The following is a 27,351-nucleotide window of genomic DNA, read 5'->3' as shown; positions in this document are numbered from 1 at the left end:
GATGTCAAACTCATTCCACGGAGGGCCGAGTGTCTGCAGGTTTTTGATTTTTACTTTCAATTAAGACCTAGACAACCAGGTGAGGGGAGTTCCTTACTAATCAGTGACCTTAATTCATCAATCAAGTACAAGGGTGGAGCAAAAACCTGCAGACATCCGTCCCTCCGTGGAATGAGTTTGACACGTGCCTTATAGGATAACTGTTGACTTATAAGATCGTTACAAACAGAAACGTACACAGCAGGTCCATTACTTCATGATGTTGTTTTTATTATCCTTCTTTTATATGAGCTCTTTTGCAGCAGTTTAACTGTTGAAATCCAACAGAAACGTTTACGTTTTGAATAAATCACATTATATACAATTACATCATGTTACAGTGTTACTATCCAATCACATTTTACAGAATCACAGAATACTCCTTGTATATACCAGTGTAGCCTACCCAGCATCCCATACTGTTGAGTACACTGTACTTTGTACTGCGTGAGTAGAGATGCGTCCAGTGAAGGCTCCTACCATACTGTTCAGTGCTGAAATACAGGTCAGTCCAGTCTATCCCCTGTTGTAGATTAATCCAGGGTGTACCAGGATTGGGGTCAAATCAGTTTTCAATTGACAATTGACTTTGTGAATTGAAAAATCCCCATAGAAAGCAATGGGCTATGTTCACTTCCTGAATTGACTTTATTGAAAAYTGAATTGAACCCAACCCTGGCATGTATTCTGTGAAATCCAGCACTGGAGCAGAGATGATGTCAATGTATACACAGTAACATGTCTCCCAGTAAAATATCATCCAGCCATGCAGGAATAAGAGGAGGAGGCCCAACAGAGCTGGAACAGGCAGCATGCTTTGTCTATCTGTCTGTCATACTGCTCTACAGCATTCCACAAAGACATCAATAAAATCATCACAGTGAGTTTCCCTTTGAGACAATACATGGCTCCATCGAACATATAGATACAATATACAGGAGTAAAATGTTGGGTTTGTCAGCATTCCATCCATTCTGTTAGGAAGGCACATACAAACAACTCATTCATAAAGTAATTTAGAAGTAAATTCATAACAAATACTTATCTTTCAATTATTTGCCTTTAGTAGGGTCTGCATGATCTTCATATCTAGCTAATTTGATAGAAAAATATAGTGCCTTATTTTCATTCAGCTCAGTTACAGTATAAATGTGGTACAACATCCATAGTTACAGAGAGCGAAAACATCCATCGATCACTTGGCTGGTTAAGTTAGTGGCACTGGTGAGCAAAGACTAAGAGACAGGAGTGTAGGTTTGGGTAAAAGCAACCTGTCTGAAGACTGTGGCATCAGAGTTGAAGTTAGCTGATAACATTAACATGGTCTCAATCCACTTTCTAGGAGTTTTAGGAGCACCTCACACATTTGCATAAGACAGTGACATGAACAAAAACACATAAAATATTTAGAAATAGATAATTATTTACATTGTTGGTGTAGCCTGTTAACTTACATAGTGCACATCCCGAGAAAAATACAATGTTTTACYATCAAAGTCGTCATTCGTGTGAACTCACACATAATCATTGTGGGGTACAGAATGTTCACAGGTAGGTATTTTGTAGAAAGACACTGGAATCAAGTATGGTTCATCACTCCAGAGAAGGGATTAGCTGAGGAGACTCAACCCGACAGCATTTCTCGAGTCTTGGGAAGAAGACCGTCTCTATCCTGTCTTTCTCTGAGGCTCTGACAGATCATGTCACTTCTTTCCATAGAGGGATGAGCTCTGGGTTTAACCACCCCCACCACCATGACCCAGCAGCAGCAGTGTGGCGGGGGCACCACTGTAAGGGCATATGTCCACACCACTGGTGGCCTTTCACCCCTCGGACACCTCTTAATGAGTCTGACCAGTCCTCGCCTGTCTGTTTGTGTGTCTGAACCAGAGAGTGTAGGTGTATGCAGCCAAGCAAAGGAAGTGTGTGTTTCTGTTGTGTGTAGGGCTCATATGAGCCTCTCCTCAGGGGGCACTTTGAGCACGCTACCCATCTCCAGCCGTGCCCCTGCCACCTCCTGGGCACTGGGACTATAGGTGCCCTCTGACTGGCGCTTCTTGCGGGCGGTCAGCACCATGAAGACCAGGGCCACCACAGCCAGCAGCACACACAGGCTGGCCAGAGGGATGGCCACCACTAGCCAGGGCACACGCTCCCTCTGCTCCTGTCTCTACAGAGGGGACAGAGCAGGACAACAGGCCTTACTTCTCACTCAAACTGAGATTAGAGGAACTACAGTTTAAATAGTTTAATACATCAGCTCTTTTGATCCAATCTGGTCTATGTATAAGCTTTTGATACTCAACACACATTAGCATTACATACTAGACTACTGTAACATATACACCTACACTATGTACTGGTTACATGCAGACTGTCAGTTACTGAGTGCGATATGGGGAGATACAGTATGTGGTCACCTACATTGTTTTCACACTGTGTGCCGCTGAAGCCCGGCATACACATACACTGGAAGCTGTTGAGTCGGTCCAGGCAGGTAGCACCGTTGAGACAGGGACTGGACTCACACTCATCTGTCTCTGCCTCACACCTGGGAAAGAACTTCAGGGGTTCAACACAACACTGACACACCAGCAGTCCCACAGCTCGCTGTAATTACAACAGGAACCTTGCACTGTCCACCCATTGACATAGACAGCATTTTAACCTTAGACATATAGGGCTGGTTTACTGGACACAGGTTAAATGGTGACTGCACTTCCTATTTTGGCCTCGTTTTGAAGATTGCTCATTAAGAAATGCTAGCGGCCATGACTGAAGCCAAATGAGAGTTGTCTTGGGAGTGTGGTTTGATGTGGGAGGTCTTAGTCACACAATTTTACATTGTTTGTCAGTGCCCCAAATCACTTGCTAGCTAGCTAAGTTCGAACTGTGTCCGATTACCCACACTTGCATCCTAAATTGTAGGCCGTTTGAGTAAGTTTAATAATATGCCACATTTAAAAAATCTAGTATACTTTAAATGCCAGGATGTCATTCTCCTTCTGGCAGCTGATCAATTAGATATTGGGGATGTGCTACCGAATCAACAATAGTGGGAAACAATGCAATCTCAGTATGTGAAAAAAAAAGGTTTACATATGAATAGGAATTTTCGAAAAATCGGATGGTTTAAARGCCAGGATGTTATACTCATTTCCTCTCTTCATTTAGTAGAATTCGCTGCACACTTTTCTACAAAGAGGTGGGCTGCGAGTGATAGGCCCTAGTTCTCTTCAAGTAGCCAAACAACAAAACTATTATGAAGATGCCGAATAACGAAGCTTCTGCGGTGGTGTTCAAATGTAGGCTAAGTAGTTTTTGTTCTCCTTAATTAAAATGATCACCAGTATTGACTTTTACCCAAAGTGGATTTCTGTTTTCTCATTGAAAAGTGTTACTTGTTCTCTCTCATTGAAAAGTGTTTCTCGTTCTCTTGGCCTTCGTCAGAGCTTTAAAACTAAATACACAAACATCTTTTTATTTCTGAATGTGTCGGCAGACTCAGGATGTGGCTGCTTTAATGATGTCATGTTATTTAGGCCTTTTGATTTGAACATATATATTGTTTTAGTTTTGTAGGCTACCTATTTAATTATTACATTTTTGGATCAAGCCTTAGCAGTCATTCTTATTTCTTTCCCAATGATCAAGGTTTTAGTTTATTATGTTGCTGTCCAGCGGTTCTGAATTTGCGATGCACACGACTGTCCACGTTTTTCCGTACAATAGCCTTTTGATTTGAACATTTGAAAAGTTTTGGTGTGTGTACTAAACTATTTGATTGAATTTATATACAGTACCAGTCAAAAGTTTGGACACACCTACACATTCAAGGGTTTTTCTTAGTTTTTTCTATTTTCTAAATTGTGCAGTAATAGTGAAGACATCTATGAAATAAGACATATGGAATCATATAGTAACCAAAAAAGTGTTAAACAACCACAATCACCCGACCTCAACCCAATTGAGATGGTTTGGGATAAATTGGACCGCAGAGTGAAGGAAAAGCAGCCAACAAGTGCTCAGCATATGTGGGAACTCCTTCAAGACTTTTGGAAAAGCATTTGTAACGCAGGTCAACTAATGTTGAATACTTATCGTTACTAGTGAGATTCCAGTAACCAATCATATATTGCTATTGATATGTTTAATGTGACAGCTATTACAAATCAGCTGTCAGAAGCTGCATGAYGAGCAGTTTATTTTGAGCCAATCAAAACTCAATAATCTCTTAGTCCCTCTCCTAACTTCACGTTATACACCAGTTGGCGCCAACATGCTAAMAAAGAGCTAGAACGGAACGTGAAAAGCTACCGCCATTCCATGGAAGAAAAACTATGTTTCAAAATGTTGAGAAGTTGTATAAAACTGAACTAAGAAGAGAGAACTGGATGTTAACATTCACTTATCTATACAAACATGCTGTGAAGGGATTGAGGGAAAGATTGACGCCAAGATTTGTTGAGTTTTTGTATGGAGAACGAGCTGCTAGCATTTAGTGTAGCTAAGCTATTGCTAGCATTTTGTGTGTGTTCATACTGAACCAAGCATACGCACAAGCCGTTAACATTTAGGCTAGCTCAGTTATCAATCAATTGAAATAGCAAACGTTAGTGATCATGCTAATCATGCATGGCCAACTATTTTAGTTTTCATACTTTTATAAAATGTGATTAGCTAGTATCATAATCCATKTTGGTACACTGTTATGTTTTAGATGACTTTATAAGAAATGACGTGTAGGTGTAAGCACTAGTACTTTTCATTTGCCCGGACTTGTCTATTGTTCAGTCCACGTGAGCCTAGTGCAGTAGTGAAAGTGTAAAGCATTTTGACTAAGTTTTATTTTCTTAGTCCTGTAAGAGATTAAAGCTAAGCACTATATTAATGGTTATATGAAAGTACTCATGGTGTATATATTGTGTGATCCTGTTTGTAAAACAGGTCAGGTTTTTTGAGTATGGTTTCAGTTCCACCAAGGATGGCGAGCAGCCCGAACCCAGGACATTGATAAGAAGATTTGCATGCAAAGATTTAATTTCCTTGGAGAACACCGAATTTGCACTGCCATACTACGGTGTGGTAGGATATTTCTTGCAAAACATCATTGCATCATTCATTGCAGTGGGATTGTTATTATAAGCACATGCTACACWTAAACACCTTACAGTGTTTATTGATAGGCACAGTCACTCACATTTGATTCCATGTCTTAGTGTTTTATAAGTCAGTATTTGTGAATTGGTTTGTGTTTTCTGTGGATTCATGTTTTTTGTATTGCTATTGAACTTTGAACATTGAAATCTGAGAKACCTTCAGATTAAAATAGAGTTGGGTGAACCCTAGTAAACTATAGGCAGGATATATGGCCGAAATCTAAGTCTATTGTACTATTGATGTATTTCATTCATATTGAGCTCATTGTACAAATTTCACATATTAATATTTACTCAAGGTGATTCAGTTTTTGTAAGTATTTTTTATTTACAAAATACAAGCCGGCATTCTTTTCCTAAATGATTCAGTTATGTGGTTTTCATTTCTCCCTACTGCTCCAGTAGCGAACCTAACTGGTCCAATAGAGTTTAAGCTTAAACATAGTGCCCATAGTGTTAAGCAATTGTTACACATTTGTCATCAAGCTGTTTGAGAGAATGCCAAGAGTGTGCAAAGCTGTCATCATGGCAAAGGGTGGCTACTTCGAAGAATCTCAAATATAAAATATATTTKGATTTGTTTAACACTTTTTTGGTTACTACATGATTCCATATGTGTTATTTCATAGTTTGATGTCTTCACTATTATTCTAAAATGTAGAAAGTAGTAAAAATATAGAAAAACCCTTGAATGAGTAGGTGTGTCCAAACTTTTGACTGGTACTGTATATTACAGCAAACTCCATAAAAGGCTTAGGGCCAAGGGTTATTTCAACATAACATTGGCGATGTGTTGTCTTATGGAAACAAGTCTGAGGCGCTGCATAATGGGCAGGTTTGTTTCACTGTCTTCTTCTTCTTCTATCGTATTATGACGGTCCGCAAACACCTCCGATCTCCAGCACCATGGGCACCCCCACAGTTAACACACACAACTCTTTCCACCGATACTACACATTCCTTTGTCTCATGCCCTCCTGCAGACTTCTCACATCTAGGAATCTCCCTCCTACACACTGCTGCAACATGACCATAAGCTTGGCACCTAAAACACTGTAATGGGTTTGGGACAAAATCTCTCATGGGATAAATTATACATCCTAACTTGACCTTGTCGGGAAAGACTCAGCAGGAAACTCTGCAGGAAATACAGTATCCTCTCTGTTTCACCACACTCTTCACCGGATCTGTGTCGCACCAAATGGCAGGAGTCACAGACACCGGGAATCTTGCATTTCAGTTGATCCTCCTCCACACTTAACGCCACCCCCGTTACCACTCCTTTCAACAGCGCCTTGCTCCAGAGAGCAAAGCAAGTCACAGCTCTTGTCCCTAGTTGTGTGGTCTGGAACGCTCGCTCCCGCTGGACAGAAGAAACGCAAAAAATCATCACGAGTCCACTTCGAGTTACTTTCACCAATTCAACAGTCCCCAACCTCTTCTCCACCCAACCTGACACCACATATGGATCTGCCAGAAGGCAAGAATCCAGCCTCTCCAAAAATCTCACTYCCACTGGGCCAGAATCATCTTTATCATCATCAGGACAAGGCTCAAACTAGGCGCTTTTTACCTCATCTGCCACCGCAGTTAATTCATCCTCACTCTTTTCACATTCAATTTCTTTCTGTAGCTCTTCCAAAAGTTCTGTGTGATCCACCATTCCATATTCACTCAAAACATGTTCCACTTTTCTCCTTTTCRTTTTCTCCTSTCCGCCATCTTCTCCTTCATCAGATCTTCCAGAAGGCTTGTGCATTCCCCATTCCATATTTACTTATAATATGTTACATTTTTCTTATTTTTTTCCTGTCCGCCATCTTACCCCCACCTCATGGCCACACCAGCTGCCACATTCAATCACCATGCCATGCTTCTCTCATGTTAATGGGCACTAGGCAAGTGGGCATGATCATTATCCATACTCAACCCTCCAGTAAGTTGTGACGAACTCACTTACAAAACTCAGTTTTGGATGAGACTTTATTGGACGTGACWTTATGGCCAAAATTATCCTATTTACACTTTGTATTCAATTTTGTCACTAAAATTAATGTTTCTGACTCATATCGATGCCACATAGGCCGTTTAAAACTAGAGAAGTTGGTTCTAAGAGGCAGTTTACCTTTAAGCCTAGTCCATTGAGCAWGCCTTTAAGTCCACGAAAATGTGAAATGCATGAAATGATAGGTTTGGGATCTCACCAGTCCCCAGTGTATCCAGGCTTGCAGGTGCAGTTGGCACCCCAGATCCCATCCATGCAGACTCCACCGTTGTCACACTGCGTATCCTCATCACACTGCTGTGGAGGGAATCTCCGCCTACCGAACACACACATTATAGAGTCATTACAACTTCTACACAAACTAAACACACACACACAGTGTTGTGATTTTTCCAGTCAGAAGCATGCACAAGTTTGTGGTACTCACTGACAGCGGCGGCCGCTGTATCCAGGGAGGCAGACGCAGTGGTAGTTGCTCGTCCCGTCCAGACAGGAGCCCCCGTTCAAACAGCTGTGTTCCAGGCAGTCATCCACCTCCTCATCACAGTCTCTGCCCCCCCAGCCTTTGTGACACTCACACCGGTAGTCTGCCAGCAGGTCTGTGCAGGTGCCATGGGCACAGAGGCCTGAGGCACACTCATCTGTGTCCCTCTGGCAGAACTGTCCTTCCCAGCCTGGGGCACAGCTGCAGTTTAACAGGTTCCAGAGGTCCTGGCAGAAGCCCTGGTTGAGGCAAGGCTGGGACTGGCACACATCGGCACCAACACACCCCATCTTGGGCTCCTGGCCTCCCTGCCTGATAAACCGGGCTGCCTGGGGGGAATCCTGGTCGTCCACCAGGGGTAGGTAGACTCCTCCCACCCTCAACTCCCCCAGACAGCCTGTGTAGTTCTCTGCCATCCACACAGTGGTGTCGTTGAGGAAGTTGAGATTCCCAGCTGTGCCCATGGTGCTGCCCACCCTGCGCCCGTCCACAGTGAGGCGCCAGCGGGACACAGGTTGCAAGGGGTCGGCCATGGCAAGGTGGAGATGGTGCCAGGCCCCATCTGAGATGGGCAGGTCACTGGTGAATGCCTGCAACTCCAGGCTGTTGCCGCTCAGTAGTTTGACTAGCAGGGAGGAGTTGAGCAGACCCAGACAGAAGACCTCAGCTCCGTTAGTGGCCCGCAGTAGCACGCCGTTCTCCTTCCGCGTACGTATGTCCACGGAGACACTGGTCACYGAGGCGACTAGCGAGCCGTTAGCAGTGAACTGCAGAGCGTTGCTCTCAAAGGTGGCATTAGTGAGACCTGGGGGAAGAGAAGTATCGTATATATACTGAGTATACAAAACATTAAGAACACCTGCTCTTTCCATGTCACAGACTGGCCAGGTGAATCCAGGTGAAAGCTATGATCCCTTATTGATGTCACTTGTTAAATGGATGAAGGGGAGGAGACAGGATAAATAAGTATTTTTAAGCCTTGAGACAATTGAGACATGGATTGTGTGTGTGCCATTCAGAGGGTGAATTGGTAAGACAAAATATTTAAGTGCCTTTGAACGGGTATGGTAGTAGGTGTCAGGCGCACCGGTTTGTGTCAAGAACCGCAACGCTGCTGGGTTTTTCAACAGTTTCCCATGTGTATCAAGAATGGTCCACCACCCAAAGGACATCCAGCCAACTTGACACAAGTGTCGGAAGCATTGGAGTCAACATGGGCCAGCATCCCTGTGGAACGCTTTCGACACCTTGTAGTGTCCATGCCCTGACGAATTGAAGCTGTTCTGAGGGCAAAAGAGGGTGCAACTCCATATTAGGAAGGTCTTCTTAGTCATACCTTTCAATATGTAATATTCAGTATTATCTGGTATTTGTTATTTTGTGTGCATGTTTATGGCTGAAAGAGAGCAAGAGACTGAGACTGTCAGAAAGGGAGTGAGGGAGTGAGATAATGTATCAAAAATGTCCACTTACACTCATAACCGTCAACTAGATCCACACACTGGCTGCCCATGACACAGGGGTCACTGACACACCACACGCGTGTATCACATCGCCTGCCAGAGAAGTTCATGGGACAGGTGCACTCAAATTCATTCCAGGTGACCCTGCACGTTCCTCCATTCTGACAGGGACCAGTCTGAGGAGAACTTAGAAATTAGTGTCTGTTACAAAGACTGAACTCAAAAGTCTTTATCAGGACCCTAACCTGACAAATCGAGTCAGCTCTTGTACCAAGTATCCTTGAACAGTTACACCCACTTCCTGCAGTTACAGTAATACATCTCTAAAGATTAAAGTTGCCATTGATGTTACTGTACCTTGCATGCCTCATCACTGACACAGCCATCCAACACATTCTCAGCTTTGKTTGGGAAGTAGCACTGGTACGCTTTGTGGGTGTGGCACTCCTCCTTTGTGTGGTTGGGATACAGCTGCATGTGGTCCAKAGTGATGTCCTGCAGGCAGCCTTTGAAGTGACCTCCCCAGGGGGCAGTGGACTCCCCCGGTGGCAGACCCCCGATGTACACCACATCCCCCCGTTCCATCCTCACCCTCCCCAGGGAGAGCTGTGTACCAGCCTGGCTGAACCCTACCTGACCCTGGCGTATCGTCACAGTAACCAGCTCCCTCTGTCCGCTGGTGAAGTAGGTATTGTTAGAGAACAGAGTGGTGGGRGGGCTGTTGAAGACCAGGGTTCCCTCCCGCAGGTACAGGATGAGGTAGGCCCTCCTCCCTCTCCGCAGYTGGAGGAGCAGGCCGCTGGGATTCAGAGAGCGGAGGAAGAAGGAGATGTTGAAGTTCTCACCATCAGTTGTGTTGATGTTGAAGGCAGCATAGCTCACTGTTTCTTCATTACTGAATGTCCATGAGGGGTATTCTGAGGCAAGCAACAAAAAGCAATGCTTTCAGTGTGAATGACAAAACCTGTACAAACCAGTGTTGTTGAAGGAAACTGGTTGTAAGTTGAGTAACCCTCTTTAAATGACCGTATAGTGTCAACGCCTGGTGTTTACAGTTTATTGTATAGTTTTTACATAATTTTAAAAGCAATATTTGAAAACTAAAAAGTAAAGTAGTAATTTTTTTAAAGCTATAACAGTTCTTACCTTCTTCACATAGGGAGCCATGATAGGGTCGATGACACTCACAGCTGAAGCTAGTCCACAGGTCAATACACTGCCCACGATGATGGCAGGGGTCAGGATGACACCAGTCAGTCTTGTTGCAGCCCAGCTCCATGTCTTGGACGTGCTCTAGAGAGAAATCCTGTGGCAGAACACGCTGGTGGTCAACCTGTAGATCCTCCATGCAGCCAATGAAACCCTTCCTAATCTCTGTGTTGTCCAGATACTTCTGGGGGGCCCCCCCCACATAGACTTCTGGGAATGATCCATGTTGGAAGAAGACCAGTTGGTTGTGTCCTTCGTTCTCCACCGTGCATCCCTCGTCATTGTCACAGACTGGTCCTTTGACCATCAGTACCAGCTTCTCATCCATGGTCACTTTGGCCTCATGCCAGTCTCCGTCGTTGACTGGGAGATGGTAGGTGGCCTGTAGCTCCTTCCCTGATCCAGCTCTAGCCTTGAGGAGGCTCCCCACGATCTCCAGGGACACAAAGTAGTGCTCAGCCCCTCCGTAGAACAGAAGCATGTCAGGCAGAGTGGTCCTGAAGCGCAGCTGGACGTGGTGGTGATGGGGTTCTACTTCTGCCCTGCTCCTGTTAGCTGTAGGAGGGAGCTGAATGAGGATATAGCCCTCTGTGTTGAAGGAGAAGGTGGTGGGGATGCCRCAGTGCTTCCCAGTGAAGCCCGGGGGACAAAGGCAGGTGTGGCCATGCTCTTGTTCATCCCCATCCCCATCACTGTCCTCATTACCATCCTCTTCTTGGCTTAGGATAGGCACACAGGGGGCTCCGTTCTCACACAGGTGTTCCCTGCAGCCAATCAGACGGACGTCACAGTTATGGCCGCCCCACGGCTCCTCCCCTGGCTCCGCCTCCACACAGTGGCAGGTGTAGGCGTTGGCGTCGTCGTGGCAGGACCCTCCGTTCTGACAAGGCTCGCTCTCACACTCGTCGATGTCTACCTCGCAGTGCACACCTGGAACGAAAACATAACACACCACTAGTTCTTCATGTTATACATGTATCTGGCTGAAGGGTTTTGTCATGTCGTTCTCTGCCAAACAGCACTGTCCCTCAGCCACACAGACAGATTCAACAGGAGCATAAGGGTCTCCCTAACCAAACCAATAAGTTAATCAGAGTCTCCCTAACCAAACCAATAAGTTAATCAGAGTCTCCCTAACCAAACCAATAAGTTAATCAGAGTCTTCCCTAACCAAACCAATAAGTTAATCAGGTCTCCCTAACCAAACAATAAGTTAATCAGAGTCTCCCTGAACAAACCAATAAGTTAATCAGAGTCTCCCTAACCACACAAATAAGTTCAATCGAGTCCCCTAACCAAACCAAATTAAGTTAATCCAGAGTCTCCCATAACCAACCACAATAAGTTAATCAGAGTCTCCCTAACCAAACCAAATGAGTTAATCAGAGTCTCCCTAACCAAACCAAATGAAGTTAATCAGTCTCCCTAACCAAACCCATGAGTTAATCAGAGTCTCCCTAACCAAACCAATAAGTTAATCAGAGTCTCCCTAACCAACCAACTAAGTTAATCAGAGTCTCCCTACCAAACCAATAAGTTAATCAGAGTCTCCTAACCCAAACCAAATAAGTTAATCAGAGTCTCCCTAACCAAACCAAATAAGTTAATCAGAGTCTCCCTAACCAAACCAAATGAGTTAATCAGAGTCTCCCTAACCAAACCAATATGTTAATCAGAGTCTCCCTAACCAAACCAAATGAGTTAATCAGATATGGAACTAAGTACACTGGCACGCATGAGACTTTCCAGGAAGCACTTGATTAGACTATGACAGTTTACTAATGATGAAATGACTGATGAAGGTAACCTTACACAATTAAAGTAATGACTGGGACGTTAATTGAATTGATCTGACAGTTGAAATATCGGTAGGGATGTGAGCCCAGTTGCTCCTTTTCTTTCTGCATTCCAGCCAAATCACAGTAAAAAAACACTTGCTGTGAAGAATAGTGCTAGATTATTTACAGTCTATATATAGTAAATCAATGGGACTTTAATACACTTAGTAAGAAATGAGCCCAGAAAGWTTATGCATCAGCAAAACCTACTAAAACTCCTCTCCACACAAGTAAAAACAATAACAATGCTCCATGCGCCCTCCTCCAGCCCCATACCTCCCCCACATAAACACACAGCCTGTCCTAGCAGCCCTTCCCTGTACTGTAAATCGGAGGTGTTTACCTGTCTGTCCCCATGACCCACACCACACAGCCAGCAGCAGTAGTAGCAGTAGCCCCCTCATTCTCCCAGAGCAGTAAACACACACATATAGCTTAACAGAAGAGATCCAACTCGTGCCCCTTCTCTCCCTCTCTCTCACACACACACTCACACACACATACACACAGTCCATACACTCCCCTCTGTACCAGGCAGGCAGAAGTGATTACACGAGCCTAGCCCACCCTCCTTCTCTCCCTCCCTTTTGCCTGCATGCCTCCTTCCCTCGGCAGCGCAGCCCAGCCAGGGCTCTAAGCCTCCCACCCAGCTGGCTTCTGTCAGTGCTGACAACAGGAATGTTGGGCTGCAGTCCCTCCTGATTGATGTTATGGATGCCCACTCATGGCAGATGACATTTTAATCACAAGAGATGGGCTTGTGAGTAGAGGGGCTGAGCTTGACTAACGAAAAAAATTTATTAAAAAAAATAGATGAAAATGTATGCACTCACTACTTACTGTAAGTCGCTCTCGATAAGAGCTTCTGGTAAATGACTAACAGTTTTTTTTAGCTCAGTATAACATAGGGGGAAAGGAGGGTCAAGGTGGGCTGGGATGAGGGGGGCTCTATGTCATTTGTGTATCCAGTTCCTGAGTATTATATCTGCACGTGCAAAGGAAACTCATGGAATCACAGATAATATGCAGTCATATGATCTTGTTGTGCACGTGTGTGTTATGTCCCCTCTATTTTGCTGATGCCTGGTTACAATATATGGAAGTATGCTTACCCTTGCAAATAGCCTAGGACTAGGAGTATCACAATGCATTCTGTACTAATTGGTAACAGGTTTTGTTTTGTGATGAGAGGGTCTTCGTGCCTGCTTTCATTCATTAGCAGTTGATAAGGCTTAAGCAGCTTTGTGGTAATCTCTCTCTCCCCTGGTAAACTAGAGGAAAGACCTATGTTTAATGCACAGCCAGGACTACTGACATATGGCAGCAGGTTTTACGGGCTTTGTTGTTCTTCTACTGCCTTGCCCCTCCATATGGACTCCCCTCTTCACAGTCCGCAAGTCCAAAACGAATTCACGGCAACGCACAGTATTATACAGAGCCATGATCGCATGGAACTCCCTTCCATCTCCAATTACTCAAGCAAACAGCAAAATCACCTTTCAAAACGGATTTAACAACATCTCATGGAACGGCGGGGACAGTGAGGGGACACACACACACAAAGACACACTCTAACACACACATTGTTTTTTAGTTGTATTGTTTGTGTATCGTTGCATTTTCACTTTGTGACTATCCATGTCTATTAGTGTATCAGTGTTTGTTTTGTAAAGTTATTTTGAGGACACCAGGAAGAGTAGCTTCAAATACCCGCCCTGTCAAACCCCTGTACACGGCAGGTCACCCAAGAAACTGGATATATACTTTGTTTTATATTCAGAGTTATTCATGGGTGGTTTTCCTTCCCACCTTCACTTGTACTAAACTCAAGGTCAAACTTTCAGCGTGGTTTTATCTCTGTTTTGACTGATGGTGGTATTAAAGTTTTCTAATGCCCAAGCAGACCAGTTCCAGCCGGAATGATCAGCAGTGGCAGGATTAACCAATTATTGTTTTTCTCACTGCTCAGCAAGCATCTCCAAAGAGATATCACTATGGGATTTCCGGGGCCGGGTTTAGGCATAAGTGCAATAACCGGTCAATTAGGACCCCTCAACTTACTATTGAGAGTAAGAATAGTAGAATAAACCAGGTTTAATTTCGAATTTTGGTTGTGCATTAGATTGGTAGTTAGTCTAGCCAGCTATCGAAACTTGTAGTAATCATGGCCAAATACCGAACGGGCACTCAGGGCACATKCCCAGGGGCCCTGATCTTCAGGGAGCCCCCATTGATTGTGTTAGTCATTCTCACACACACATCATATTAAGATGGCATAAGTCATTACAAAATGTGCAGAATTGTAGGAAATTAGCTGTAAAACTAGAAAAGTGTTCTCTCTGCCCCTTGGCAAAATTTGTAGAATTGCAGGAAATTAACTTTAAAACAAACATGTTTCTCTCTACCGTCAAGGGGGATTCATTTTCTTTGTAAACTGAAATATATTAAGAGCAGGTCAGGGGTTCTTTGCACWTAAAGAGCTGTATTATTACACAGTGAAAAAGAGAGACAGTCTTACCTGTAAACCCAGGTAGACAGACACACCAATATGAGTTGACCAGGTCCTCACAGCTCCCTCCGTTCTGACACGGGGCGGACTCACACTCGTCCACATTCACTTCACAGCTCTCTCCTGCAAGAGACAGGACGCATTACTTACTGACTCAATAACTCACCCTCAACTCAAATTAACATCCACTACAATATCAAAGGATTCCAATTCAACCAGATCTTATTCTTAAAGGATCCTGTTCCTATTCAATGATCATGAGGTCACCAAGTATGAATATGAGTCTTTTGCCTTACCAGCAAACCCAGGTTGACAGTGGCAGAGGAACCCAGCTGCATCCTCATAGTTGAACTCCCTGTCTTCCAGTCCAGACAGCACCCCATAGTACAGCAACTGTGAGCGCTGGAAACACTCTCCTCCATTCTCACAGGGCTCCAGCTCACACTCGTCTATATCCACCTGGCAGTTCTTCCCTTCATAACCTGCATTACACACAGCCATTATTAAAACAGGACCACACAGTACCACCTTGTTCAATACACACATACAGTATCTATCAGCATGTCTTTATGCATCAAAACAAAACAATATGATGTGTTCTCCCATATTATGATATATTATTGAGGATCATCTTTGTTTTCCTACTGCTCATGGCCCTGCAGCTGCACCAGTTCTGCACTAGATGACACTGTGGTGTAACACCACAGTACTACACTATTACAGACTATTATAGGTTTTTCGCTATGTCTCATACCACTCCCCCTTCTTGTCCTCTAAACTACATACCTTTTACCCTTTCTCTCATTGATTTACGTCTGGGAAACTCCAATAACCCAATCTTACCAAGAAGAGGGTTTCAAATGTCTCTAAAAGACTGCGCCTGGAGTGTCTCATTTCAACATACTCCTGACACTTAGGATGTTCCCATATACTCGCTGTTTTAGTGTCAGATAGCAGATCAAATTGTCTTGTCCAATAACACCTGCATGTGTAGTACTTCCTGTAGTGTAGCGAAAGCTATGCAGACATGTTACTACTCCCTCATTTGGTGAGAAGTGGGTACACAGCGGGAGTATTTGGTGTGTGTACCTGGCCAGCAGACACAGCCATATTGGTTGATTCCCTCTACGCAGGTAGCTCCATTCTGGCAGGGGTCAGAAGCACACTCTGGGATGTCCACTTCACATTGCTCTCCTGTAAAGCCTGTCCCAGTGCAGTCACACTCATAGCTGAGGAGGAAAGTTACAGAGGCAAATTAGATCCATCTTATTTCAGTGAAACTGGGACAGCTTTGATGTATAAAAATGCGGTGGGGTCTCAGCGCAGCCAGTAGAGATATTAAACAGCCCTAGCTGTGAAGTTTCTAGTCTAGTATATGATTTCTGAGCTACAGGCTTTCCACCCTCAAGTAGTTTTTTTTTGTGGGGCAGTCCCACTTCTTGCGTTATTTAGTTTTATTGGACAAGACAAAGGTAGAAAGGAAATATAGAGGTGAGATTATGTTGAAACAGCAATGGGCATGATCCTAAACAGCTTAGACCACTACAACTCCTTAGACCACCTTTAGGGCATTTTTTGACTAACAAATGTAATTGGTTCAATCTAACGTATTTCTGTCTTATCAACCCAGGTCTGATGAAGCTCTATCAGGTTTTCCTAACTTCCCAACCTCATGATTAATTACCATCCGAATAAGCGGATTGATCCTTATCCTTGCCCTGTTAAACTTTACTGTCTGGAAGGAATCCCTCGGCTGACATACTGCTCACCGACACATTGGGGTTAAGCAGCTGATTCAGCCTATAAGAGGAGAAAGAGTAGGAGCCGCCTTACCTGTTCACCAGGTCAGTGCAGTTGCCCTCGTTGAGACAGGGTCCGCTGGCACACTCATCAATGTCCAGCTCACATTCATGGCCCTCGTACCCGGACACACACTCACATGTGTACAGACCCACATGGTCATGGCAGCTGGCACCATTCTGGCAGGGCTGCTCCTCACAGTCATCTATCTCCACTTCACAGTTCACCCCTGCCACACACAGCACAGACACAGCTTCATATGATGTGTTTCCCCATGAGGAAAACAACTGAGCTCTGAGGTCTAATGGAGCAACACTAACCATGGTGTATCAAACGTGTGTAGTTTCTATATGAGGTTGGTTTAGTAGTGAACTCTTAACTAAAGGCACTGAATTAAGAAGAAAGGGTAGTTCCCTAACTCTCTAAGACAGCAGGATGTATTGCACTGACCTAAACAGAGACCGTCTCACCTTTGAATCCAAGAAGACAGTTGCACTCATAGTGGTCCACCTCATTGGCACAGGTCCCGTTGTTCTCACACGGCCGTGACGCACACTCGTTAATGTCCAGGTCGCAGTGGTAGCCTTGGAAACCAGGCACACAGAAGCACTGGTATCCGTTGACGCCGTCTTTACAGATGGCTCCGTTCTGACAGGGGAGTGACTTACAGTCATCTATGTTCTCCTCACAGTCSCTCCCCTGGAAACCCGGGCCACACTGGCACACGTACCCATCCGGTGTGCCAACACAGGTGGCATCGTTATGGCACGGCTCCTCAGAGCAGTCCCTGATCCTCTCCTGGCACTCTTCTCCTCCATAGCCAGGGGGACAGTGGCAGGTGTAGCCGTCCACCCTGTSCACACAGTGAGACCTGACATCCCCTTTACATGGGTTGCTCAAACACCTGCTGATGTTGAGTGTGCAGTTGGTCCCTGCGAAGCCGACAAGGCAGTGGCAGGTGTAGAYCCCTGTGCCCAGTGTGCTGGTACAGTTGGTGCAAGGGGCATCGTAGACACAGGGGTCGTACAGCTCCTTACACTCCTTCCCCGTGTAGTGGACTGGCCATCTGGGGCAGAGACACGTGTAGTTACCCATATAGTCCAAACACGTACCTCCATTCTGACACGGGGATGACAGACACTGGTCTGCTGCTGTGCACAGTATACCTGTTTGCAAGAAATAAAAGACTCAGTATTTAACATGAATGAGTAGACCTTATCAAGCTCCAAAGTTTGACTTGAGGAAACTGCTGTGAGAAAATCACTGGTAAAGTCTGGTAAGCTGTGCACTTGTGGGCACACAGCTCCCCTGGGACTGCAGTGCAGAAGAAACATCAGCCMCAGCAGAGAAGCACGAGATTGAACTACACTCAACTTTCTAGTTTTCCCCTTTAGTTAACACTATCAACATTTCCCTCTACAGTGGGAATAGACAATATTAGCCACTTTCAATGCAACATACTGAAACAAAACGAACTATGCAAGACTTAGTGTTGCAAAACTAACTATACAAGATATTTTATTGTAGGCAGAAAGCACCAAAGTAGGATTCTATTGAATTGACAGGCATGACTCAGCCYGTACTCCAAAGACAAGTGTGACATAACCAATCAGARCTGCAGTATCCCTATATGCAAATGTCCAAATTGTCCTATGTGGATCTGATAATAATGGACTTTATTTTGTAAAGTGGTTTCTTGCATCAAACAACATGTTGTCAGTCACCTCCTTGTCTGAAGGACAAGTGGATAAACAGGTTAATGTCAAGCCCTGCATATTTTTTCAAAAGGTCTCACGGAATGTAGGCCTACATTGAACAACACACATTGGCTGCTACTGTAGGCTGAATGATAGAACTATTGATTTTGATAGTAGGCCACTCTGATAGGCCTACATTATGATCAAATAGCCACAGTAGCCTAAAGCGGGTACAGCCTCAGTGTTCACAATAAACCCGTGCCAGAAGTCGCACAGAAGGTTCAAGTTTGCGCTCAGCAGACCTGAAATTTGCTCAGTGCCTACATTTTTTGGAGGGAACATTGCCAATGAGATTACCAAGTAGTAGCACTGAGAGTTCTTATAGGCGTGACATCCTACAAGCTCATTAGTAGACTRATACACCAGCTACAGTACCTTTGACCTCTCCCTTTGTCTCTGATTTTGAGGCGCTTACAGAGCACTSTCTTATTAATGAAGAGTAAAAAGCCCCACTTCCCTCTCTCTCTAGTCTCTACAGTGAACACAGCAGATGGTGTTAGGAGTAACTTCATTACACAATCATTGTAAAAGCAGCTGTTACCTGAGACTTCATCAATTTAGTTCCCTTCACTCTGACCACTACTTCTCTAACTTGGTTCAGACCGCATGGCCCATCGTCATACACAATGCATCAGGTTGTCATTCACTAGTTTAATAATCACAGACTGTTTGACCCTGGTTCGATTTCCCGCAATAGTTGTTGAGGACATAGCAAACACTATCTTTGCAGAATTTCCTTTATGGAAAAGAATAAGCTTACAGTGCTAAAATATTTGAATATGAAGAGGACAAAACTGTGGAACTGCCCCTCCCTACCTTCAGGCTATACTCAAACCCTACACCCCAACCCAAGTACTCCTCTGGTCTCTTGGCCCTCCTACCCCTCCCGCTCAGCCCAGTCAAACCTCTTCTCTGTCCTGGCACCCCTATGGTGGAACCAGCTTCCCCCTGAAGCTAGAATCCCTTCCCATCTTCCGAAAACATCTGAAACACTACCTCTTCAAAGAGTATGACTTTGCTGTTAGCTGCTTCATTGAAGAAACATGTACTTATGTGGTTGTCTCATCTATCTATCTATCATCTATCTATCTTATGTGGTTGTCTCATCTATCTATCTATCATCTATCTATCTTATGTGGTTGTCTCATCTATCTATCTATCCTATGTGGTTGTCTCATCTATCTATCTATCATCTATCTATCTTATGTGGTTGTCTCATCTATCTATCTATCATCTATCTATCTTATGTGGTTGTCTCATCTATCTATCTATCATCTATCTATCTTATGTGGTTGTCTCATCTATCTATCTATCTTAAGATAAATGCACTAACTGTAAGATGTGCATTTATCTTAAGATTGATAGGTGATTGCTTTGGATAAAAGTGACTGCTAAATGACTAAAATGTCAAATGTAAATGCTGTGTGAGTTCTGATAATGTGTTCCTCATAAAACTTTACGTTTATGGAATGTGTATGTTGTCTTAAATCCTGATTTGATTAGATTACTAAAGTATCGACTGGCTTATCAGAGTTATTCAATATACTGGTATTGTTTATATTGTATTTAACAAAGTTCATTAGAAGGGATTTTTAACATATGTTTACATGAGAGTTGTTTCCGTCACTCACAGCTTATCTTCTCTGTCCCTTCCCACTGGGCACAGACGTCAATTCATTGTCTATTCCACATTGGTTGAACGTAATTTAATTTAAATGACGTGGAAACAACCAGTGTATGCCAGTGGGTTGTTAGTCACCCCTCCTTATAAAACACCTATCCCTCTATCCATAGTAACACCTACGACTGCCATTTATTTATCCAGGCAAGTCAGTTAAGAACAAATTCATATTTTCAATGACGGCCTAGGAACAGTGGGTTAACTGCCTTGTTCAGGGGAAGAACGACTGATTTTTTTTACCTTGTCAGCTCGGGGATTCGATCTTACAACGTTCCAACACTCTAACCATTAGGCTACCTGCCACCCCATACCATTTAGCACATCTACATACAGTTCCTGTGTCACCCCTAACACCTATCTGTTACTATAATGTGACCACCCATAGTGCTGAAGAGCTGCAGGGTGGGCAGGCTTTTGATCGAGTTCAGCACCTGATTCAATGAATCAACTTATCATCACACAGATTAGTTGTGTGTGATCAGGTTTGTGATTATTGGCAAAAGCCAGCACAACTTGTTGCTCTCCATGACAAGTGTTGGAGACCACTGACCACTGATAATGTCCTACTGTAAGGCAATGTGTCACAGTCTACTTGCTGTCAGTCAGTCTGCTTCCCCTGCTGTAATCTGTCTGTTCGAAACACCTTCCCTGTTCTCTACTAATGCCCTGATACCCCAGACACACTGGAATGTTGGTTTCAGCCCCCAGTTTAATCAGTTTCTCCTACTCTCAACCCATCAACCCACAAGCTTCCCTTAACTCATGGTGTTCCCTTTATATTAGAGAGTGTGTTTAACATGCACACATGTTAACACTCTCATCCTCCAGACATAATCATAATGCATAGGATTTACACTGAGTGTACAAAACATTAGGAACAGGTACTGGTCACAGAGGCAAATAGCGAGYGGTTAGCAGTGTACTGCAGAGCATTGCTCTCAAAGGTGCCGTTAGTGATATCTGGGGGAAGAGCAGTATGTCAGTAAGGTAATATCGTATATACACTGAGTATACAAAACATTAAGAACAAAGGACATCCAGCCAACTTGACACAACTGTGGAAAGCATTGGAGTCAACATGGGCCAGTATCACTGTGGAATAGTTTCAACACCTTGTAGAGTCCATGCCCCTGACGAATTGAGGCTGTTCTGACTCAATATCAGGAAGGTTTTCCTAATGTTTTGTGCACTCAGTGTATATAGCGCTTTTATAAGACCTAAAGATGCTTAAGTAGTGTAGTGTAGCTGGTACACATGGACCCCATATCAGACTAGTAGTAGTGTGGGGGGTGGTGAATGGTTTAGACAGTGGGGGTCTCTGACTGGTCTATCCTGCTACAGCCAGACCAGTCATCCCTGAAACATTCCAATGTGTTGATGTCATTGCTGCCTCCCGTGTCATGAAACAGTTCATAAATCATGGTTATGGGCAGATTACGGCGCTGTTCTCTGGCACTGCACTGCACCAAGCACTTGACCCCAGGAATGAAGATAAACACAGAGCAGAGCCAGTTACTTGTCATGGGACCATCCTAACTTAGTACGCAGGTAGAGTAAAAGAACAGAGAGTTGTCAGCTGTCTGTGCAGAGATGGATCCCAGCCCCAACTCTAGAGTGAGTCTGTCAGAGCATCCCTCTAACAGTGTGGGAGAACGCAGCAGGAAGATAATAGATGATTAATAGTTATAATATAAGAGAACTTCTTTCCCCTGCCCCGTGATAACAGTTACCAACAATAGTTAGCCAACATAACATACATAACATACATATACTCCAAGTCAAATGTCAATTGAAACCCACACTGTGAGATATGGACCAATGATGCCATGACTAATGTGAGAGGACGCTCCTGGCTCTAACACAAGTTCTAGTTAGAGGAATTCTATTTGGTCACCACAGGGGACTGCTAGCCAAGCCATGCCAGTGTTGAGMTTTCTCCTAAACTGTATTCATACTCAAAAGGCTACACTGTGGTGATTCACTTCGCTTTAAAAAGCACAAATTCTCAAACGTTTAGTCACAGTTATCCTGTGATGTCAGTCAGAGATTTAAAGGTTTGTGTTTCGTGTGGGTTTAACATTAAAGGAGCCATATTGTCGTCAAGATAGTATTTTATATGAACAATTGTTGATTCAATATTGTAGATACTTTTCCATCAGCCATAAAATCTAAATATACTGTTTGTTTTTCCACACTTCTCMGAAGATTGCCTCTCTCTCCATTCATAGTTTAGACAAAAAGTGGTGCAGACTCTTAACCCGTCACCATGGTGATGGGTAACAATGGCCCCTGCATGCAATCCGCTCTAGCCGTCCCGTCCTGTCAGTCTGTCCAATTTAACGAGGTTCAGACGCTTCCCACAGGGCCGCAGGAAAAATGGGTCAACGCATCATTAGGTGGGGTTCAAAATATCCTCCACCCAACGGCACCCCAATCCCACCCCACAATCCCTCCTGTCTTCATCTCTCTACTAATCTTAATGCTTCTATCATAGAAGACATGGGTTATCAGAGATTAATAACAAAAGCCAATTATCTCACCGTGTTAGTTGATTGTGAACGACGAATTAATTAATGATAAGGGCTCAAGACAATTATATCTTCAATCGTCTTACATAGTAATGGATGATAAATTATAGTGACATACGTTTTACCACAATTCTTGTTTTATGTATGCTATGTTACAAATGTTTGATAGCTCTCTTCTTGGGGCAAGTCTATCTTGGTTCTCTTAAAGAGATGTATAAATAGGATAAATAGGACCAGCCGTATAATTAAAGAATAAATAACTTATTGAAGGGAGACTGCAATCAGCTTAACATCAACTACAACAACCTGTCTGCCAGCTGGCCTCTAACCACTTGTCCTCCTGTAACATCTTCCCACCTTGTTAATGCCCTATTACAGCCCTGTCCCTATCTCCTACACACAGATACACACACACACACACATTTTCACATCACTACTTTCCCCATTAATACTCACACATACAAGTGCACACACACTTCTCACTATTCACACTCACAACAACACATGGAATATTGTAGTATTCATACACCTAGTAGTTGATCAACAGTCCTACCCAGTTTGAACATTATCATGCTGAGCAGCAAAGTTCTTTGGGACTTGAAAAGAAACCTCCCAAACTCCATGGCAGTGATGGGACCCACTGGGTTCCGTAACGTCCAGCCTGAGAACTGCTGCCTGTCACTCCTCCACAGGGTCCCCGCCCAGCATACTGGTCCAGCCGATCAACTCTCTGCTCTAATAGAAGTTAGCTGGAAGTGTGCTGCAGCCTCTCCATGCTTGGTCAGTAGTCAGTAGTGTGAGTGTGTGTGTGTGAGCTCTCTGGGGATAGAGCTTGGCTGGCTAGAGTAAGGCAGAGTAATCACCCTGCAGAGAGAGGCCAAAGAAAACATGGCCTGGATTCACTGACATGGACTGTTTCTCTCTCTAGCACTCTCTCTTTCTACTACACCCCTTTGTCCTCTTTCCTCCTCTCTCTTCATTCCTCTCTCCCACTTTATTTCACTTTCTGAAACAAAACATAAACGCAACATGCAACAATTTCATTGATTTGACTGAGTTACAGTTCATATGAGGAGAATAATTCATTTGGCCCTAATCAGATATGCATCTGTTGGTCACAGACACATACAGAAAATGGGCCTCACAATGGGCCTCAGGATCTCGTCATGGTATTTTTGTGCATTCAACTTGCAAATCAATTCAAATCGCCATCCATAAAATGGTCTTGTGTTTGTTGCCTGTAGCTTATGCCTGCCCATACCATAACCCCACGCCACTATGTTCACAACATTGACATCAGCAAACCGCTCGCCCACACAATGCCATACGTGGTCTGCGGTTGGGAGGCCGGTTGGACGTACTGACAAATTCTCTAAAACGACGTTGAGGCTGTTGGTATGGAAATTAACTTTACATTTTCTGGCAACAGCTCTAGTGGACATTCCTGCAGTCAGCATGCCAATTGCATGCTCCCTCAACACTTTAGACGTCTGTGGCACTGTGCTGTGTGACAAAATTGCACATATTAGAGAGGCCTTTAATTGTCCCCAGCACAAGGTGCACCTGTGTAATGGTTATGCTGTTTAATCAGATTCTTGATGTGCCACACCTGTCAGGTGGATGGATTATCATGGCAAATTAGAAATGCTCACTAACAGTGATGTAAACAAATTTGAGAGAAATAAGCTTTTTGTGCATATGGAACATTTCTGGGATATTTTACTTCAGCTCATGAAACATGGGACCAACACTTTACATGTTGTGTTTAGATTTTTGTTCAGTGTAGTTTTATGGCAGTGTGGACCAACAACAAATGCACCTGTTGATATGAATCAAAGTAGACCATGATACTGAACCCACTTTAACAAGATTTTTCTCTCAAAAGTATCCCTGCCTCTTTTATAAATGTGTTAAGCCAGACCTTAATGTCACTATAGCCTCCTGCACTAGCCTTACAACAGTCTCTGGAGTGGAGAGAGGTCCAGTCCAGGTTTAATGAGTATACGAGGGGTCCATCAATGGCTAGCCGGGTCCTTTGTGAGTGGGGGGCTTATCCCACCGCGCTCTAACACCTAGCGGGACAGAGCAGGCCCCCATGGCAGCTGGGTAGCCCCTCCACACCCCAGAGCAGTCCTAAGCCCAGGCCAGGCTTAACTACAGCATACTGGGATTGGAATGACACAGAGTTTAATTAAACACTTGGCACCAGAGCAGGCCAGAGATAAGTCTAGCTCCATTCATCCCAGCGACACGCAAACCCAACCTGCAGTATGGGAGCCTGAGAGTGACAGAGTGACAGACAGGGTCACTGCAGAGCAGAGCACCTCTCAGCATTACTGCCTGGCAGGATCACAGTGACGTCTTGCAGCTTTCATTAAGCACCAAGACAAAAGAGAGAGAAGGACCTAAAGACAGTCCCAGTTTGTCAGTTGTTCGGCCAACTCAGTAATGAGCACAGGCAGATGAAGAAATCATGAGAAGAAGCATTTAAGCATTTGAATAGTTGGTCTGTTAGAGTGGATGTTGTAAAGTAGAAACAATTTCAAGATCACTAGACTAGTTGTCCCTTTAGATCTGAAAAATTATCGTTTTTTAAAATAGTTCTTATGGTAATTGGAACATTTGAAAACTTTATTTTAAATTACTTGTGTTACTTATGTTTAATCTTCAGGTTAGTGTGAAACGCCTTATCTAAGAGGATGTTTGTTATTGTAGGACCCTGGCCAAATGCTTTATCATTAGATTTATAGCTGTGCCTGGGTAGGTCCTCCTCAGTCATAGACACACCCCCAGACCAATGTTTGTTATATGTGGTCAAGGGTCTGTGGGCAGACGTGATTGATGAGGTAATCTTCTTCCCTAGTCTGAGTAAAAAGACAGGAATTTTAATAAAACTGCTGAAATCCGGGAAACGTGTTTATAATAATTATATAAAGTCGATGAAGTTATTATCTGAAGTCTATAACAATTGGTCATACATAGGGTCTAAATGTTGTTATTGATCAACATAAACAGCTTATTATGTGAATGATAAGTCAGGAGCTTATCAGTGTTTAGCCTGCTAAAAATAAACTAGTGAAACAAGATCTACTGCAGAGAAGTGATGTACTACGGAAAAGCTATATGCACTAATCCCAGTCCCACCAGGAATTTGGGTAACCATGATAAGGGTAGTTATCCTACACCATAAAACAGTATACTACCCAGATTAGTGCTGGCAGCACAACAAATCTGTCTGCCCACTATGGAGTTTCCAGTTTACCAGTCATATACCATACGGGCTGCTGGGCTGGGCTGCTGGGCTAGTGATCGAGAAGAGGCTTTAGAGAGAAAACCCCTTTTTTAAACTAGGTGGTCTGTGAGCAAACAAACATGACCATTAGACTTTGATTAAAACACACACATGCCGTGTGACACGGCATACCATGACATCCCCTCTGCTCTGTGCCTCTGAGATTACCATTGTGACAGGAAGCMCAAAGCACCTCTGACTTTACAGCAGCATTGTATGGAAATGTTGTGAATCAATGACGGCTTCCTGTTTATAGGTGCTGTTCCTTGATATGGGTGGCACTGGCACCGTAATATTGAGAATCTACAGGAAGACCAGTGACTGAATTCTGGCTTGCTGTTATAACAAGCAGGTTTTAACAGTGGGTCGTTTACAGGGGGTGGAAGGATGAGTATGGGGAGGTGATGACCAACTAATGCTAATTCTGTCATTAAGCAATAATACAGGTTTATTGCTGCGTATCTCATGCATAGCCATGGAAAGTAGTTTTTTTTTTTGGGGGGGGGGGGGGCAGACTGCAGAAAGCTATATCGGTCTGCTAATAACACTAATACAGAACTATTAAATGCCCAGTGCACTACTTTTGTGGTATGTATTTATTTATTATTAATTTTAAAAATCAAATCAGATTTTTCAGCACCCCGACTTCCCTCTGCTATGATCTCATGCCACTGAATTTATTAACACTTTTACTACACTTTTACTGCCATTGAGAGGGAATAGAGCATGCATGAGTGATGCTGAGAGAAAGAGTGATGGCCTCTGGGGCTGAGCTTTCACAGACCAAGTGCCATCTGACACTGCCCACCTTTCTTAGAGATGGGGAACCCCCAGGATTTATGAGACTTCTTATAAAGGCCCAGACTGGAGCTTAATCTGCCTGCTCAATCACACACTCTGCACTGTCCTCCCTAAACCACACACGTGCACGCAGACACACACACACACACATATTCACATGGAGACCTTAGAAAAGTTGCTGAACTTCAATTCAAGCCTGACCCTAAACAATTTTGACATCTCAAAGAGGTCCGTACGCCTTGTGACCCTCAGCTCCACTGGCTCATAGTTTCCTCTTTTTCATTTTAACAACAGAGAATGCAGGAACAGCAGAAGACTGGAGGGCATTCAGACCCCATTGGATATATAATCCAACATTACCTTTGTTGTCTCACATTAATCTGATTACATCCACAGCAGCTACACTTTGAAGAAGGAGAATGTTTTCTCGCCATTAAAATCGTATTTTCTTCTCCTAAGTTACTTCAGTAGTTGCAGTGCTGCCACCTCACAGAGTATTGAGCCTCTGATTAGGGTGTCCACACAGAAGATGACATTTCAATTCCTTATGTTATAAAATACATTTTAYCGAGACAAATATGATTATTTGTGTTCTGAATCGTTCAGTGGGGTCTTTTTCTAACATATCATTAACATTATATCAAAAAAGTCGGATGTYGTAACCTAAGACATAGCAAGCACAGAATTCTGCTGACATAGCGGTGCTGGTTTCTCATAACAACTTTTGAGGATTTTACATTTYCGTGGTTGTCCTCTTCAAAGTTGTTTGCGGGTTGCAAAAAGCTA

At 43.8% G+C, this 27,351-nt stretch overlaps 1 protein-coding gene across 1 annotated transcript; it reads right to left on the bottom strand.

Moving 5' to 3' along the window:
• Positions 1-245: 245 nt before the first annotated feature.
• On the bottom strand, positions 246-23,281 carry LOC111974285 (protein crumbs homolog 1-like). The gene is made up of 13 exons (XM_024001964.1): positions 23,026-23,281; positions 16,977-17,672; positions 16,540-16,735; positions 15,796-15,935; positions 15,003-15,188; positions 14,716-14,829; positions 10,297-11,289; positions 9,508-10,067; positions 9,161-9,326; positions 7,631-8,492; positions 7,403-7,519; positions 2,464-2,590; positions 246-2,209 (listed from the first exon to the last, which is right to left on the bottom strand). Exons 1-13 carry the CDS (start codon positions 23,093-23,095, stop codon positions 1,988-1,990), a joined length of 4,449 nt encoding a protein of 1,482 aa, XP_023857732.1. The 5' UTR covers positions 23,096-23,281; the 3' UTR covers positions 246-1,987.
• Positions 23,282-27,351: the final 4,070 nt, after the last annotated feature.

Source organism: Salvelinus sp. IW2-2015, linkage group LG15, assembly GCF_002910315.2.
Source record: "Salvelinus sp. IW2-2015 linkage group LG15, ASM291031v2, whole genome shotgun sequence".
NCBI lineage: Eukaryota > Metazoa > Chordata > Actinopteri > Salmoniformes > Salmonidae > Salvelinus > Salvelinus sp. IW2-2015.
Note: the sequence above shows the minus strand (reverse complement) of the source record. Positions and strands in the feature narration are given on the sequence as shown.